Source organism: Notamacropus eugenii, chromosome 5 (assembly GCF_028372415.1).
Source record: "Notamacropus eugenii isolate mMacEug1 chromosome 5, mMacEug1.pri_v2, whole genome shotgun sequence".
Taxonomy (NCBI): Eukaryota; Metazoa; Chordata; class Mammalia; order Diprotodontia; family Macropodidae; genus Notamacropus; species Notamacropus eugenii.
In genome coordinates this window covers 114,374,776-114,393,465 of record NC_092876.1, presented here as the reverse complement: position 1 = coordinate 114,393,465, position 18,690 = coordinate 114,374,776, and the positions used below count along the sequence as shown (strand labels likewise).

The 18,690-nt window shown below is 39.9% G+C and overlaps 1 protein-coding gene across 5 annotated transcripts in view; it reads right to left on the bottom strand.

The window, feature by feature from the left end:
• The window catches only part of FZD4 (frizzled class receptor 4), a 183,882-nt gene that overhangs the window by 91,545 nt on the left and 73,647 nt on the right, over positions 1 to 18,690 (bottom strand). Inside the window, exon 4 of one of the 5 annotated variants that reach the window (XM_072610611.1) lies at positions 5,752 to 6,490. The exons of the other annotated variants lie outside the window; for them this stretch is intronic. Coding sequence (XP_072466712.1) covers positions 6,469 to 6,490 — 22 coding nt within the window. The 3' untranslated portion in view covers positions 5,752 to 6,468. Of the gene's footprint in view, positions 1 to 5,751; positions 6,491 to 18,690 lie in introns of those variants that run through there. 5 annotated transcript variants of the gene reach the window in all.

The window sequence follows — 18,690 nt, the reverse complement described above, 5'->3', positions numbered from 1 at the left end:
GCTTCTGTTAGGGGCTCTCACTTTTCCTTCCAAGTTTTTCCTATAAGAGCTCTTATTTAATTCCTTATCTCTTCTTTCATTTCATTTTATTTTAAAATTTATTCTAGGAGGTCTTATACCCACTCTCAGAGTTCACATGGCCAATCTATTTTCTTTTCTATTTGTAATTTTTGCATAATTATTCCCTTCTAGAATTTTATCTTGGAGTTCTCTTAACTCACAATATTTTTTAAATTGTCTTAGGACTTCTCTTATGTTTTCTCATTGTTTTAATTTCTTTGAAGCAATAAACACACACTTAATTTTGAACTTGTGACAGTTTTATAACTCAGTGTTATTGTCATACCAATTTCTCAGTGCAGAGGTTAAAGATCTCTCAATCTATCAACAGAAAGAGAAAAGCTGACAAATTTAGCTGATAAAAAATTTCTGGGCCCTCCTTCCTCAGCAAACGCCTGGGTGATGTGAGGACCAAACTGGGAAGTCATGACCTCTATACCCTTCCCATTGATATAGCACTACATGACATCAGTACCAAGCCCACCTTGGAATCATGACCCAGAACCAGATTAGAGGTTAAAGAGAAAAGTAGACACTAAACTCTGACCTCTGGGCCCTTACCCCCCGACACTGGCTCAGAGTATTACTTGTGGTAGCACTGTCTTGTCTAAAGGACATTTCCTCAGTGGAGTTTCCTTTCATTATTTCTTTTGGTTGTATGACCTTTTTTTTCAATTGGTGGTTTCTTATTATTCTTGAGGTAGTTTGAAAGAAAACTGATTATGATTGCAACTTTTCACTATTCCATCTTTACCAGAAATCTTTTAATTTTTAATTGATTCACAAAACAACTTTTGAAATCATCAGGACAGATGATATCATCTCCATTATATGATCAGTCAATAGTCAATAAACATTTATTAAATTTCTACTATGTGTCAGAGACTATGCTAAGAACTGAGGATACAAAAGAAAGAAAAAAAGGAAAGCTCTCAAGGAGCTCACAATCTGACAGGGGAAGACCATGGATTATATACATATATAACATATATATAGATATGCATATACACATACATACATATACACATACACACATGTGTATGTGTATATATATGTATATGTGTGTATGTATATGTATATGAAGGATCTTGGAGGAGATTCCCCAATGTCCATCCTCCACCTTCTCCAATCAGAGGGAGAGAGGGCTGTATCGAGGATGTATGAGTTTCAGAGTTGATGCCATCTTGTAGGAGGATGAGTTTCTGGAGATCATGAGGCCCAGGAGAGCAGCTAGATGGAAAATGATGAGGATACAGATGACAAAACTCCATCTCTACTTGAGCAAAAACAGTGTGATATAAAACAAAGAATGCAGAGGTCTTTAAACAAAGAGTGGATGATACATGTGTTTGATTAAAGTAGATTGTTGATCGCTCAAAAGTTGCTTAGAAAAGTAGATCTAAGAACCTGTACAGCAGGCCCTCTTGTATATGTTGGGGTCCTTGCTGTTACAGCCATTGAGTACCTGTGTGACTCTGGGGAAGTCACTTAACCTTGTTAGCCTCACAAACCACTCTGGCATCTTTGCCAAGAAAACCTCCAATGGAATAATAAAGAGTCAGATATGACAGAACAATAACTACCAGTCAGGGACCCTAGCGATAGAGGGGCTCTCTGATGGTCATAAGTATTTCCCCCTTTAGTTTCATGACTCCAATACTTTTGCAGAAAATGGGCAGGTTCTATCATGTGGCCTGAATGCATTTGATCAGTGAGGCTTTTCTCCTGGATCCAGAATTCAGGAGACCCCCCCTAAATCACAGAGGTAAACACCTGTTACAGAAAGTTACTGTGTTTTCTCAGAGTTCATGTATCAGTGTGTGTGAAATAAATACTGGCAGTGAGATCATGGAGTGTTCCCAGAAATGCACTGGGTTACGGATGCCTTCCTCCTGCTTTTGAGGAAAGAGAGCACAGGGGCTGAGGGAAAGGTCTCCTGTGAGAAGAATTCAGGTTTTTGCCCGTTTGTGGCTAAGCACTGACTTAGCACGGGACAGAGCAGCAGGGCTGGAATCACGAAAGCCTGATTTCAAATCCAGCCTCAGCTATGTCTAGCTGTGTGATCTTGGGCAAGTCAATTAACCTCTGTCTGCCTCAAATCCCTCAGTTCTAAAATGACGATAATCATAGCACCAGCCTCCCAGAATTATTGTGAGGATCATTTGAAATAATAATTACAAAGCACTTAGCACAGTGTATGGAACATAGAATACATATAAATATACATAAATAAATAATGTACATAAGTACAAAAAACATACACACACATATATGTGTATATATGTACATGTGGCGAATAGCACATATAAATGCTAATTCCTTATTCTCCTTCTCTTAACAGCATGGTGTGCTATTGAGGGATCAAGGCTGATCACTCACTTTCACAGAGTGGTTCTTATTTAAACTAAGTATTTGGTTCCTCTAACCCCCTACCCCCCCATGAATAAATAAATAAATGTTTCTGAAATGCCTGTGGTTTTTTATTTGCAAATGGAATTTTCTGGGAATGAATGTATCTGTGTGTGTGTGTGTGTGTGTGTGTGTGTGTCAGTGTGTATGTGTGTTTCAGTAGCTTGTGAACAGGCAGGTCATGTGTATTGCAGCTGGAATGAAGCATACCCAACTATTTTGTTTTAATTTCTATTTTTGGGGAGGGACCCTCATTGTGCCAGAACAGATATATAAGAGAAGGCTGCAAGGTATAGATAAAAAAGAGTCCTGATTCTATAAGTTATTAGATGTATGATCTGGAGCATCATGGGACAGATCCTTCAGGATTTAGAATAGGAAGGATAATTTAGAGATAATCTCATTCAGCTCCTTTATCTTAGAGTTGAGGAAACTGAGGCCCAGTGGGTTAAGTGCCTTGCTCAAGTTTACACAGCTAGAAAGCAGCACACCCAAGATGTGGGGCAGAGTCACTGAAACTGTCTGACCATAAGCAAAACATACATAGTTACCAGAGAGAGAAGCACCAACATCTGGGTTTTCAAGGGGGGAAGGGGCTCCTTAGCTCTGCCCAGAGTCTCTTCTGGCCAAACAAACGCTTCCAGTGATCAAACTCCAAAGAAAAACCTCACCTCAGAATCAGAGGGCAGGACCTCTGACCCAGTGCCTCAACAGAAACTAATAAAAGCTATTGAGGCCTATTAATGGGCAGAGAAGATCTTTAACTCTTCCCCCTACCCACCATTAACCTTAGATTACCATTACAGTGATGGAGGCCAGATTTGAACTCAGGAAGATGAATCTTCCTAACTCCAGGCTCTACATTCTATCCACTGTGCCACTTGGTTGCTCCCTGGTCAGGAGAGAAGATCTCAATGATAAGAAAGCTCCTAGACTACTAGGAATTTTCACTCAACTAAACTTTATTGAACATCTACTACCTTCCCCCTAACCACTGACAATACAAAGAAGAACCCTTGACCTCAAGAAGCTTAAGGCAGAAGCAGTAAAAAAAAATCTGATAAAAGACTAAGGAAAGTCTTTTAAATCTGGCTACCATGCAAGGTAGGGCTTGCCAATGAATTCTGAGCTTCTTTAGTTAAAAAGTTAGCAGAGGTCCTCAGGCAGCTGTCAGAACAGCTATTACCCAGGGCCTCCTTCACTGCCTCACAGACTTTGCCAGGTTTCAACACCAAGTCAACATTAATGATCCAGCCTAACCAAACATTTCCTTGCTATTTGACTTCTCATAACCCAGCCCTCAAGACTATAAAAGTCTCCGTTGGAACCACTGACTATTACAAATTCCTTAGAAAGAAACAGACCTCCAAAGGCCATCTAGCCATCCCCCATCCCCACCCCCAGCCTGTGCACCTAATCCAAGAAAAGATCTCTTCTACCTTTAAATGTCACCTAGGAAGAGCAAATCTTTCTTTCTTTGAAAGAGACGTTTCAAAGCAGAGTTGAATCATCAAAGCCACAACTATCACTTGGCTCTTCCTCAAATCTCCTTATCTAAGATAGCGACAAATAAGATTTACCTGGGAGCAAAATTATCAAATCCCAGCAACAGGTCACTTCTAGGCTAGGACAGCCAGCCACTGGGGTACAAGGGATAAAAGTCAGAACATCCTCAATGGGACCAAGTCCCAGCTGTCCACCCTTGTTCAGGTCATGCACAAAAGGTCCCCTCCCTCTATAAAACAGAAAGCTTCCAGTGAGCACAGCAGGGGGAAACTCAACTTGCCAAAGCTTGAAAAGAGTTTTCAATTAATTGAAGTTATGACATAGACCAACAGCTTTCTCCTCCTTCTCTTTTTCTTTTTTAAGTGAACAAATCATTTTAGTGTGCCTAGGAACCAACATTCAACTCTAATAGATAAATACACATATATAAAGGGTGTATAACATGATACTTTCATATATATATATACATACATATCTATATATGTAAATGAAAGATTGAAAGAACAAATATTCTCATGGCTCCCTTAAAGCACGAGAATCTGAGATAAAGTACCACACGGTAAACCGAGTGCTGGACTTCCACAGGAAGAATTAGACTTGAATCTCACTTCTGACACTTGCTACAATTCAAGGCAAAGTCATTTACCCTTTCAAAAGCCTCAGTTTTCTCATCTGTAAAATGGAGCGAATAATGGCTGCAGTGACTACCTAGTGAGGTTGTTATGAGGGTCTAATTGAAATGCTTTGCAAACCTTAAAGTACTATAGAAAAATCACCCATTATTTAGGTCAAAGTTTCTTAACCTGGGGTCTGCGAACTTTTTTAAAAAACATTTTGGTAATTGTATCTCAATATATTGGTTTCCTTCGTAATCTTATGTATTTCATTTTATGCATTTAAAAAATATTTTGAAGGGGGGGGTCCATAGGTTTCAACAGATTAAAAAATGGGTACATGACACAAAAAAGGTTAGCAGTCAGGGATAGGGAACCTATGACCTCAAGGTCACATGTGTCCTTCTAGATCTTTGGGTGAGGCCTTTTGATTGAGTCCAAGTTTTACAGAACAAATTCTTTTATTAAGGGTTTAGATTCAGTCAAAGGGCCATACTTGAGGACCTACAGGACTACATGAGGCTTGAAGGCCACATGGGTTAGCTTATGGGGGAGAAAATTAGTGATGGTCTACTGACTTGTCTGCCTGTTTTTGAGGGCCAGATCCTGTCCCCTTAGGCAGCTAGGTGACATAGGGGATATTGTACTGGTCCTAGAGTCAGCAAGACTTGAGTTCAAATCTGGCTTCAGATATATCCTGGCTATATGACCCTGGGAAGTCACTTAACCTAATTTTGCTTCAGTTTCTTCAACTGTAAAATGGGAATAATAATAGTACCTATCCCCCCCACCCCAGAGTTTTTGTGAGGATAAAATGAGATAATAGTTTTAAAGGCATTAGCACAGTACATGGCATATAATAGGCACTATAAAAGTGTTAGGCAGTAGTAGTAGTAGTAGTAGTAGTAGTAGTAGTAGTAGTAGTAGTAGTAGTAGTAGTAGTAGTAGTAGTAGTAGTAGTAGAAGTAGTAGTAGTAGTAGTAATAGTAGTTATAGTAGCCCCTGAGATTTAAAAATCTGAGAATGAGAGACCAAGATTGTGTAGTATCCAAAATAGCTTCAGAATAATACTAGCTCAGTAGAAAGAATGCTAAATTTGGAGTCAGAGGCCTTGGTTTAAATTCTGGCTTTGCCACTTACTGCCTATGTGACCTTAGATAAATAACTTTTCTTTGGGCCTCAGTTTCTTACCAGGTATAATATATAATTTACTAATGTAAGTATTTGGAAACATAGTTACACATTTTTTTTAGGCAATCACATACTTAGGGCACATAGGTACTTAAAAACTTAGAACCTTAGATAATAAGGTATTTAAGTAATTATGTTGTTGTATACCTATGTGAATATATACTTATAAACTTATGTGCTTCCATCCTTGTTACATAGGTATACCCATACTTTTCTGCATATCAGACTCAGAGGCTGCATTGAGCGCACAATCATCTGTGAACAAAAAGCATGCACCAACTCTACCTTCACTTTAGTCTTGGCTTGTAGCCTTTTCAAATTAAATAATTTATTGACAGAGCAGTAGCTGACTTTGATGCTGTTTTGGTTTTCATTGAAGATGTATGACAACATCACTGAAAACATCATGCTAAGAAGCATGAGAGCAAGCACACAGCCGCACCTTCTCCATTGGTGACTGGGAAAGTGTGAGAACATTATCCATTATCCAGAATCCACGTGGTCATGTGCTAATTTTGACCTAACAATTGACACCAAGAAAACAGAGGCTATCCACCACCCAACACTGCACTATCCATCCATGGAACCATCCGTTTCAGCAAAGGGAGAAATTGTAAATACTGTGGATAAATTCACTTATCTTGGTAGTATATTTTCCAGGGATGTCCATATAGATGCATTGCCAGAACTAGCTCAGCATTTGGGATGCTCTGAAAGAAGGTATGGGAGAGAAGTTGCATTAGGATGCCTATCAAACTGAAGGTCTATAGAGCTTTTGTGTTGACTTCATGAGTTAGGGGGGTGATTACTCCAAGCATGTGAAGACCTCCCTGGCAGAATGACCAGCTAAGAACAGTTTGTCCCAACAGCCATAAAGCAGGTGCTGTGGAGCATTTAGAGCTTGATCAGCCATGGAAGATGTCAAGGCCATCCACTTCATCCTTGGTCATATCCAAGCCCTGACTTTTGTCTTGCCACTGGACTCAGATGACTCTGGAAGACAGAATTAGGCTGATGACTTGGTGCAATTGTGCCTCACTTAAATACAAATCATGCAAGTCAAGACATCACCATAATAAGCAAACTATATCACCTATATACTAACATCACACTGGCCATTTAAGCCATTTGTTGTGCTGGCATAATAAGCCGTATTTTACAGTTATGAAGGGTAATTTACTTATGTAATTACTTATGTACAGAATTTATCTGATTAGCTACATAAGTACTTGGTAAGTAGATACTTAGGTATGTAAGTCCTTGGGGACACAGGTATTTAAGTACTTATGTAATTACTATTTCCTACTTAAGAACTTACGTATACATACGTATTTATGCACATACATACTTAGGTGCTTACATATACAGTTAGCTACTTAAATACTTATGTATTTATATACTCATTACATAAGCAGATCAAATGGCTTAACATGTGGATGTGATGAACAAAATATATCTCCTATTTAGTAAGCGTCAACACATGGACATAATAATGTATTACGCTGGTGAAATAAGTCCTTGATTATACAAGTATAACATATAATTTATTTATGTAAGAATTTAGGCACTATGATAATGTTTAAATTCATACATATGTAGGGCCTTAGGTGTTTAGATATATAGGCATGTTGGGTATTTAAGTAATTAGGTACATAAAGTACTTATTCACTAGGCAATTCCTTATGAGGCACTCTGTTATATAGATACTTAGGCACTTAGGAGGACCATTGCTCATACAAAAGTTGACTGAAATTTTCCAGGTTATATGGCAAGAGGAGGTTATTCCCCAGGAGTTCAAGGATGCCTTCATTGTCCATCTCTATAAGAGTAAAGGGAATAGATTGTCCTGTGACAGTCACAGGGGGATCTCTCTCTTAGTCATTGCTGGCAAAGTTCTTGCTAGAGTCCTCTTTAATAGGCTGATCCTTCACCTGGAAGATGGTCATATACCTGAGAGTCAGTGTGGCTTCAGAAAGGGCTGGGAAACAGTCAATATGGTGTTTACTGACTAACAACTCCAGGAGAAATGCCAGGAACAGTACAGAGGTCTGTACACGTTTATAGATCTGCTAAGGCCTTTGACACTGTTAGTCATGAGAGCATATGGAAAATTATGTCAAAACTTTGCTGCCCGGAGAAGTTCATCAATATTGTACATCAATTTCATGATGGCATGTTTGCCTGAGTTCTGGATAATGGACAATGTTCTCGTGGCTTCCCAGTCACCAATGGAGTGAAACAGGGCTGTGTGCTTGCTCCCATGCCTTTTTGCATGGTGTTTTCAGCTATGTTGGCAAATGGTTTCAATGAGGATGAACACAGCATCAAGGTCAACTACCATACTGATGGCAATTTCTTCAATTTGAAAAGGCTACAAGTCAAGACCAAAGTGGAGGGAGTGCTGGTGCATGATTTTCTGTTTGTAGATGATTGTGCACTCAATGGAGCCTCTGAAGCTGAGATGTAACAAAGTATGGATCAATTCTCTGCTGCCTGTGCTAATTTTGGCCTGATAGTTAATACCAAGAAAACACAGGTGCTCCATTAGCCACCACCACACCATCTATACGTGGAACCATCAATTACAGCAAATGGAGAAGTTTTGAATCCTGTGTATAAGTTCACTTACCTTGGTAGTGTACTTTCCAGGGATGTATACATTGACAATGAGGTTGAGGCATGCATTGCCAAAGCTAGCTCAGTGTTTGGGAGGCTCAAAAGAAAAGTTTGGGAGAGAAGAGGTATTAGACTGACAACCAGACTGAAGGTCTACGGAATCATTGTGCTGAACTCATTGTTATATGCTTGTGAAACACCGACAGTCTACTAGTGCCATGGCAGGAAACTGGATCGCTTCCACTTGAACTGTCTTAGAAAGATTCTGAGGATCACCTGGCAGGAAAAAGTACCAGACACTGAAGTCCTTACTCAAGCTGAACTGCCAAGTATTCAAACTATGCTTCAGAGAGCGCAACTCCTATGGTCTGGCCATGCTGTTTGAATGCAAAATGTACTCTTGCCAAAAAGACTATTTTATGGAGAACTGACATGGGGCACGCAATCACATGGTGGCCAGAAGAAACATTACAAGGACACTCTCAAGGTCTCTCTCGAGAATTTTGAATTTGACTGTGTAACATGGGAGACACTGGCACAGGACTGCTCAGCATGGCGTGCCCTCATTAGAAAGAGTGCTGTGCTCTTTGAGCAAAGCAGAATTGAGATGGCACAAAGTAAACATAGACTATCCACCCCAAATATTCGTTCAGACAATCTGTGCCCAACCTGTGGTAGAGCATTCCAAGCTTGAATTGGTCTGATCAGCCATAGTCAGACCCACTGAAATTTCACTTTATCATGGTGATGTCATTTTGGTCCTCTTTGAAGATGAAGGACAACAACCAACTTAGGCACTAAGGTAATTAAACATTTAAGTTGTTTGTCCTTCATTTTGAGAGGACCATGACCTCAAGGGACAAGTATCAATAAAATATATGAGTATTTAAGTTCACATTTAAATGTACTTAAATACATAGGTACATAAATATAAATATATAAATATTTAAGTACATCTCCTAGCTCCTACTGCAACCTGGTTTTTGCCTAATGAAACAACCTCCTTACCCCCTTCCAGTACTAGCTACATCTTCACTCATTACCCCTTGCTCACCACTGCCGCTACCACTTCCACATTCTTCCCCTTCCTCCTTCATTCAGTAACCTCTCTTCCTTTGAGGTTCCTGCTATTTTTATCTGCTACTCAATCAAAATCCTGATTGCTTTTGTCTATAGATACCCCACCCCGACATGTCACTCCCTTCCTTCTTCAATGAGTTCAATATCTGGCTTACAGTTTTTCTCTTCTCCCCAACTTCTGCCCTCATACTAGAGGATTTCAACATACATATTGATTTCCCCTCAAATATCCTAATTATTCAGTTCCTCAATCTACTCACCTCCACCCCACCTCAGCCACACATAAAGATGGTCATACCCTTGATCTTACCACTGCCCACAAATGTACCACCTTCACACTCAAGAATTCTAAAATTCCCCTCGTCCAACCATAATCTATTGCCCTTTCACCTCTCCCTTCCTGCCATCCCTTACATAACTCTGCATTGACACCATGACCTCCAATCCCCTCAATTCTCTCCCAGGCCATTTCCCCTGAACTAGCCACTCTCTCCTTTTCTCATCATCTTGACCCCTTGGTGAACTAATTCAAATTCATACTCTCCTCCTCTCTTGAATCCCTAGACTTATCATATGACTAATTCCACCCAGCCAAGCCTCAGCCTTGGATAACTCCCACCATTTTTGTTGCCTTCACTCCTACACACAGCTGCTGAACAAAGTTGGAGAAAATCAGACAACCATTCAGACTGGGTCCACTACAAATTTATGTTATATAACCTCAGCTGTGCCCTCACTCCTGCTAGGGAATTCTACTACCTACTTCCTTTATCACCTCATGATTGCATTCTCCAAAGTAGGTCTTCCAAACTTCTTCACCATTCTTCAAACTTCCCATGATTCCCCCTGCCCAGCTCTCTACTGAGAATTTTGCCTCATATTTTGCAGGGAAAAAAATTGAGGCCATTCCCCTGAAATCCCTCTTCTCCCCTCTTCTTCATTTCCTACCATTCAGGTGCCTTCTGCCACTATCTTCTCCTCCACCTGGAATTACCTGATGAATTGACTTTACCAAGGTTAACCCCTCTACTTGTTCCAGTGATCCCATTCCATGCCATTCCATGTCCAATAGATTGTCTCCTCTATTGTCACCACTCTTTACTAAATTTAAATCTCTTCCTGTCTAGTTCTCATTTCCTGCTGTCTATAAATATGTCCAAGTCTCCCCTATCTTGAAAACATCCTCACTTGACCCTTCTATCACTACTAACTAGGATCCTATAACTCTTCTGTCTTTTGTAGCTAAACTCCTGAAAAGGCTGTCAACAATGAGGGCCTCCATTTTCTCTCCTCTCACTCTCTTCTTGACCCCTTATAGTCTGGGTTCCCACCTTATCCATTCCACCAAAACTACTCTCTTCAAAATCACTAATGATCTCTTACTTGCCAACCCCAATTGCCTTTCTTCAGGCCTCACTCTCCTTCACCTCTCCCAAGCCTTTGACACTGTTGATCACCCTCTTCTCCTTGACACTCCCTTCTCTTTAGGTTTTTAGTTTTCCTCCTATCTATCTGACCACTCCTCCTCTGTCCTTTTTGCTGGATCTTCCTCCAGATCATACCTTCTAACTATAGGTGTCCCTAAGGCTTCTGTCTAGGGCCTCTCATCTGCTTCCATAGATTTGATTACCATTCCATTCTGATGATTCTCAAATCTACCTTTCCTGCTCCAATCTCTTTGCTGACCTCCGATATTGCATCTCCAACAGCCTTTCGGACACCTCAGACTGGATACTGACTAGACATCTCAAACTCAATATATCCAAAACAGAACTCATTATCTTTTCCCCAAAACCCTCCCCACTCCTACCTTCCCTATTACCATAGAGGGAAATATCATCTTCCCAGTCCCTCAGGCTCATAACGTAGGAGTCATTCAGGTTATTCTCATCAGCCTATGCCCTTACCCAAGCTGTTGCCAAGGCCTGCCAAGTTCACTTTTCCAACATCTCTTGAATGTGTCCGCTTCTCTCTTATGACACTGCCAGCTTTCTGGCACAGGCCCGCATTACCTCATGACTGGATTATTGCAATAGCCCACTGGTGGGTGTAGCGCCAATGTGATATTCACAGCACCTGCAGTGACCATGAATATGCCAGCGCAATTTTGAATTGAGAAATACATCAGACTCTCCACATGGAACACAGAACCAAAACATTTATTCAGACACCAGAAAGCCAAATCCATCATAGTAACAAAGAAGTCTATACACATTATGAGACCTTCCCACAAACACTCACAATCCCAGCTGTCTGCATCCTCTGTCCTTCCCAGCTCCGACCAATCTGACCAACTTCCTCTCAGTTCAGCTCCAGTTTCACTCCTTTCTGTTCCATATGACTTGACTTATATGACTCAGGCTTCCATGTGACTTAAGCAGGTCACATGGGCCTATTAATGGATGGAAAAGATCTTCCCATTAAGAAACAAAATTACATTCATTAACAATAAGCAAAAATGCATTATCAATACAGTGGGTTTACTTCCCTCTACTCTCTTCCCATCCCAAACTATCCTGTATTCAGGATAATTAATATCCTGTATTCATGATAATTAATTACTACTAAAGTAATTGTCCTAAAATACAGGTCTGATCATGTCATCCGCTACTCACTAAACTCCAATAAACTTCCTATTGCCTCCAAAAGCAAATATAAAATATTCTCTTTGGTATTCAAAGTCCTTCATAACCTAGTCCTTTCCTCCTTTTCCAATCTTCTTACATCTTACTCCCCAGCAAGTACTTTTTGATCCAGTAATACTGGCTGCCTGGTTGTTCCATAAGCAAGACACTCTATCTCTTGGCTCTAGACATTCTCTCTGTCTGTCTCTCATTCCTGGAATGCTCTCTTTGCTCTAACCTGACTACTAATCACTCTGGCTTCCTTTAAATCCCAAATAAAAACCCTTCCTTCTACAGGAAGCCTTCCCTAACCCTCCTTAATTCCAGCACCTTCCCTCTGTTAATTATCTCCTATTTATCCTGCATGTGGTTTATATGTATATGTATATATGTATATTTGTTTGCATGTTGTTCCCTCCGTTAGATTATAAACTTCTTGAGGGTAGGGGCTGTCTTTTGCTTTTTTCATGTATCCCTAGCACTTAGAGCAGTGCCTGGCACATAATAATGCTTAATAAGTGTTTACTGATTGATTGATAAGTGTATAAATACCTAAATACCTTAAGAAACCTAAATACATACTTTTTTGTTGTTCAGTCATTTTTTAGTTGTGGTATCTGTGTCCAGCTCTTCATGACCCCATTTGGGGGTTTCTTGGCAAAGAAACCAGAGTGGTTTGCCACTTCCTTTAACAGCTCATTATACAGATGAGGAAACTGAGGCAAACAGAGTTGAGTGACTTGCCCAGTGTCACACAACTAGCAAGTGTCTGAGGCCAGAACACCAGAAGAGGAATCTTCCTGACCCCAGGCCTGGCATTCTAACCACTGTGCCACCTAGCTGCCTTTTAAGTATATAGATAGCAGAATAGCAAAAGCAGATCATCCCAAGAGCATTTATAACTAAACTGGAAGGAAAAATAGGCAAGCCAAATAAAAGTGATCTTTCAGCATTTCTATGATGCTCTGTTTTCTTTACTGATGACAACAGAACCACCACAACTGGACTCCAACAAATTAGTGGTAGTGGTGGAATTATGTTTTGGTTGGAAAATAGATAAATGGTAGAAATACAGAAGAGACAGGCAGATAGACAGATAGACAGATAAGAGATAGATGAATAGAAAGCATTTACTAAGTAATTAGTATCAGGTACTGTGATAAGCACTGAGAATACTAATCAATTAATCAACAGGTATTTTAAAGTGCCGACTATGAGTTATGAACAGATATGCAAAGAAATATAAAAAAAGGTCCCTGCTCTCAAAGAGCTCAGCCTAATGGGGGTGAAGGGGGGGAGGGTGGCACAACATACAAACAACTGTACGAATAAGATTTATACAGGATAAATTGGAGGCAGTCTTAGCAGGAAGGCACTAGAATTAAGGGATTTTAGGAAAGATTTCTTTTAGAAGGTGGATTTTGGGTGGGGACTTGAAGGAAGCCAGGAGATGGAGATGAGGAGGAAAATTCCAGCCAGGGGAGATTGCCAGTGAAAATACTCCCAGCTGGGACATTGAGTGTCTTGTGAGGAACAGCCAGGAGCATCACTGGATCAAAGAGTACGTGGATGGAGAGTAAGGTGCGAGAAGACTGGAAAGGTAGGAGGGGGTCAGGTTATGAGGGGATTTAAAAGCCAGAGTATAAGAAATCCATTCTGGAGACAATACAATTTTTTAAATACTTAGAGTTATATTTTTAAGGTATCTCAAAGTATTTGAATCAAATAAGCATAAAACAGAGACATACATTTGCCAGCATCATGGACGATGCCTCCTGCTAATTGAAATAAATGATAGGAAGAAAACAATAGATCATGTTTCTAAAGTTATTTCCAGTTTACAAGTGGCTTCCTTACAACAACCCTGTGAAGTGGAAACAATAACTAGTAGCAGATATTTAGATAATGCTCTACATTTTACAAAGTGCTTGATAGATTGCTACCTTCCATCCTCGCAATAATCTTTAAGGTAAAGAAGTCTAGAATTGTTGTCCTCATTTTACAGATGAGGAAACTGAGGCTCAGAAAGTGTCAGCAAATTTTCGTTTGTCAATCAACTACTAAGTGAGAGAACTGCGATTAAACCCAGGTCTTCTAATTCTCAGTCTGTTGCCTTTTTTCTACTAGGACATATTACATATGCCCCATTAACAAAATTGAGCTAAGGATTCATTCTCATTTGTGATGTATTGTTGGACCTTGGAAGTAATCCAGTGGGGACTTGAAAAAAAATTATGAAAAATAAATGAAGGATAATTCTAGTCCTCTCTCACCTGTGACACTTTGGACAATAACCTGTTTGTTGTTCAGTTGTACCTGACTCTCTGTGACCTCATTTGGGATTTTCTTGGCAAAGATACTGGAGGGGTTTGCTATTTCCTTCTCCAGCTCATTTTACAGATGAGGAAACTGAGACAAGCAGGAGTCACACAGGTAGTAAGTGTCTAAGGCCAGACTTGAACTCAGAAAGATGAGTCTTACTGACTCCATGGCCAGCCCTCAATCCACAATAATACCTAGCTGCCTCTAGACCTGTTTGCTCATCTATAAAATCAGAGGGCTGGACTCAAAAGCCTTTTTACCTCTAAATCTATGATTTTATGGCCTAGCCTCCTTACTTTATCCACATGCCTTCTTCCCTCCCACTCTTCCCCCAATTTATTTTGTCGTCTATAAAAGTAGTTTTTCTTTAACCAGCATTCTATTACTTCAGAAGTCTTTGACTGCATCTCTTTTCCCTGAAGTCTTTATCTAATCCCAAGTTCTGTGGTACATTAACCCTTCTGCAATCATCCATCAGCTTCAGAGAAATGACACACCTATTCTTCTCTCTACCACCTGGTTTAAGTGGAAAATTGAGATAATTATCCAAGCAATTGATGCAAAGGCAATTGACTTCTTGCTGAATTACCCTGATAATTATCTCAGGCACTGGGAAATCAGAGAGCTGATTGCCACCCCCTCCGAAATAACTCTATTGAGAATTTTCTGAGTCAGAGAAACAAATCTGGTTAGTTTGAGCATCTTTCATCATTCACTCAGAGGATACCTCATTAATCATTTGGGAAACAAAATTGCTTGTAACATACCCCTCTACTCTTTGGACCCTTCTTTCCCTTACCTTTTCATTTCAATCCTCCAATTTTAGAGAACAATTTAGAGTTCTCTGTGTGTGTTTCTTTTTTTCTTTGTGTGTCTCTGTCTGATTCTCTCTCTCTTTCTCTCTCTTTGTCTTTCCCTCTCTCTCCCTCTCTCTTTTTCTCTCTCTTCTTCTCCTCTTCCTCTCCCTCTTCTCTCCTATTCTCGCCTTTTCTCCCTCTCTGATTCTGTCTCTCCCCTCTAAATTCTCAATGCATCTCTTTCCAATGAGGCTGTCATCACAGATAATACACTCATAAAGAGGAAGGCGTAGGCTCTTATTTTTGTCTCTCTTTTTTGAGGGCCCCAAGTTTGCTTTCTTGGACAAAGTTAGGTAAATATCCTGAGCTCCTTATCAAGCCTTCTCCCATCCCAGCTGTAAACAAGAGCAGGAGGTCAGCGTTCCTGGCAGCATGGTTCCAGGAAGGACCTTGAAGTTTCACACTAGTTCATGGTCAGATGGGGGAAGAAAACCATGTAAAAGTCCAGGCAACTTCCATCACTTCTGCTGTTGCCATTTTGCAATTTAAGATCAGGTGTTTCAGAAGAAAAAGATAGTTTTCCCTTGTACACAGGAACAGCAATATTATATCATGATCAGCTATGAATGACTTAGCTTTTCTCAGCTATACAATGATCCAAGATAATTCCGAAGGAGTCATGAGGAAAAATGCCATCTTCTTCCAGAGAAAGAACTGATGGAGTCAGAATGCGGATTGAAACTTACTATTTTTCACTTTCTGGATTTTTTTTGTTGTTCTTTTTCTCCTTTTGGGTCTATGTCTTCTTTCACAACATGATTAATATGGAAATATGTTTTGCATGATTGAACATGTATAGTCTATATCAAATTGCTTACTATCTCAGAGAGGGGGGAGGAAAGGGAGAAAGAGAAAAAGCTTAGAACTCAAAATTTTTAAATGAATATTAAAAATTATCTTTAAATTTTCCTCCAAAGCAGATCTGCATTTAGATTGTGAGCTACATGAGGGTAGGAAGTGTCTTTTACCTCTTTTTATATCCACCCAGCCCTTAGCATAGTACCTGGCACATAGTGGGTGCTTAATGAATATTTAATGTTTGATTGGTTTAAAAAAGAGTTTTTACATGTAACTGAGGAAAAAATTTTTTTAAACAAAATATCACTCTAAAGCACAAAAAAAGAAAAGAAAAAGATTATTCTCCTTTCCAAGGATAAACCTTCCATCAGTGTTTTTGATCTTATACCTTTCTGCCTTACTGGAAGTCCTGATGAGGACTTTAGTAGAAGAGACTATTATTTCTATCTACCTGTGTGACCTGAGGCAAGGTACTCAACTTTTCTAGACCTCAATTTACTCATCTGTAAAACAAGAGGGTTGGGTTGGACAGGATGACCCCCAAAGTCATTTCCAGTGCTATATTATAATCCAGCTAGGGGGCAAGTGGATAGAGAGCTGGGTCTGGAGTGAAGAAGACCTGAGTTCAAATGTGGTCTCAGACATATCCAGCTATGTGACCTGTTTGCCTCAGTTTCCTCATCTGTAAAATGAGCTGGAGAAGGAAATGGCCAAGAAAACTCCAAATGGGGTCTCATGAAGAGTCAGACACAACTGAACAACAACAATTTCTTTGTAAAGACCACATGATTTAGTTGATAGAGGGCCAACCTTGCTGTCACAAAGACCTGAATTCAAATCCTGCCTTCGATATAAAGGATCAATAGATCGTAGATTTCCAACTATAAATGAGCATTAAGGCCATCTAATGCAACCTCTTCATTTTATAGATGAGAGACTGAGCGCACAGATGCTAAGTAACTTAAATTACAGAAGTGATAAGGAACCGAGTCAGGATTTGAATTAAGATTCCCTGATTCCAAATCCCTTATTGATTCCACTAAACCACATGAACAAGTCACTTAAGCTTTCATTGCTCCCAGACAATTCCCTTAATCTATAAGTTACAGAAAAATTGATGACCTAAATTGAGAGTTCTCCATACCAAATAAAACCACTGGTCTGGACCAATCACCTTTACACACATGTACTAACTCAAATGACTATGGCACTTCACAAACTAATAAAGTTAACTATAACCATTTAAAAATAATTATGACCAACAGGAAGGATCCTGGTATCATGGCACCATACCATTGTCAAGTGAAAAGAACACTAGTTCTGGAGATAGAGGACAGGAATTCAAACCTCTACTCTTCCCTTTTCTACCCTTGTGACCTCAGACAGGTCATTTCATTGGCTATGTCACTATCTGAGTAACTCAAGCTAAGGACTTTAGCTCATCTGGGCCTCAGTTTCCTCATATGGAAGGGATGGAGTGGGTTGGACTATGTAACCTCGAAGGTTCCTTCCATCTCTCAGTCCAATCTATGATCATAAGTAAAGTTACTCCAACTGCAGCGTTCACAACTTTTAGTGAACTGGGTGAAATAAGAGATATTTTAATGCTGTCATCGCTCAGGATTCATGGATCTCTCCCCATTTCCTTGATCTTCCTGCTTTTGACCTTTGGGGAGCCTTTTCATCCTATCAAAGTTACAAATGAATCTGAAAATATCCTAAAGGTAGCCTACCTATAATAATAGCCCCTTTTCCAAATGTCAGCTTGCATTGGATCCAATTTCAGGATGCGAATAATTTGTGAGGAAGAGAATGGTATAGTGTTGTCCATGCCTTCTAACTGAGGAATCAAGGGGAATAGGGAGGGAAAGCAGATGACTTTCACAGGTCCCTCACTGAAGGCTCTCCTATTTTTCAGAGAGGTTTGACCCCTGTCTTCCTTACCTCTCCTCTTCCCCACCCCCAAAAAAGAACCAACCGTACTCATTTGCCTTATTTTCAAATTAAAATGAAAATATCCGGTCATTCATCTTTGTCACAATCCACCAAGCAGTTGTGTGAGAGAATGTTTAATAAACAAGCCATCCTTTCAGAGACTGCCAGGAGGGCTCATGTTTATATCCTGCATAGTGGTAGCAGCCCTCTTGGTAATGCTCCCCCAAACATCTGTTCAGTCTCTCATCATTAACATCTGTCACCCATTTCAAGTCTGTGCCTAGACAAAGATATGTTTTTTTCCCTAACAAACTCCATTTCAAATTGTTACCAAGTGATTCCCACTCAGACTAATCTTACAGGAGAACTGAGAATGAGTCTTGCTGGATCAAATTCTTCTTGGGTTAGTGCAGCAGCATCCAGCCTCCAGTCCTGGCTCAAACCCAATGACTCAGAGGAAATGCATAGGAACATGCTGAGTTAGTCATGAAACTCACTGTAGCCAACACATATACTCACAAATGGAGTCAATACTTGCAGAATGGTATTGTCCCTATTTCTTTATCTTCTCTATTCCACTTGGGTTGGCAAACATATTTAGCTTAACAACATAAACAGACTTCTCCTATATCAAGGATATAGACCAATATCAATGATAATTGAAGAGTGGAGGAGCTA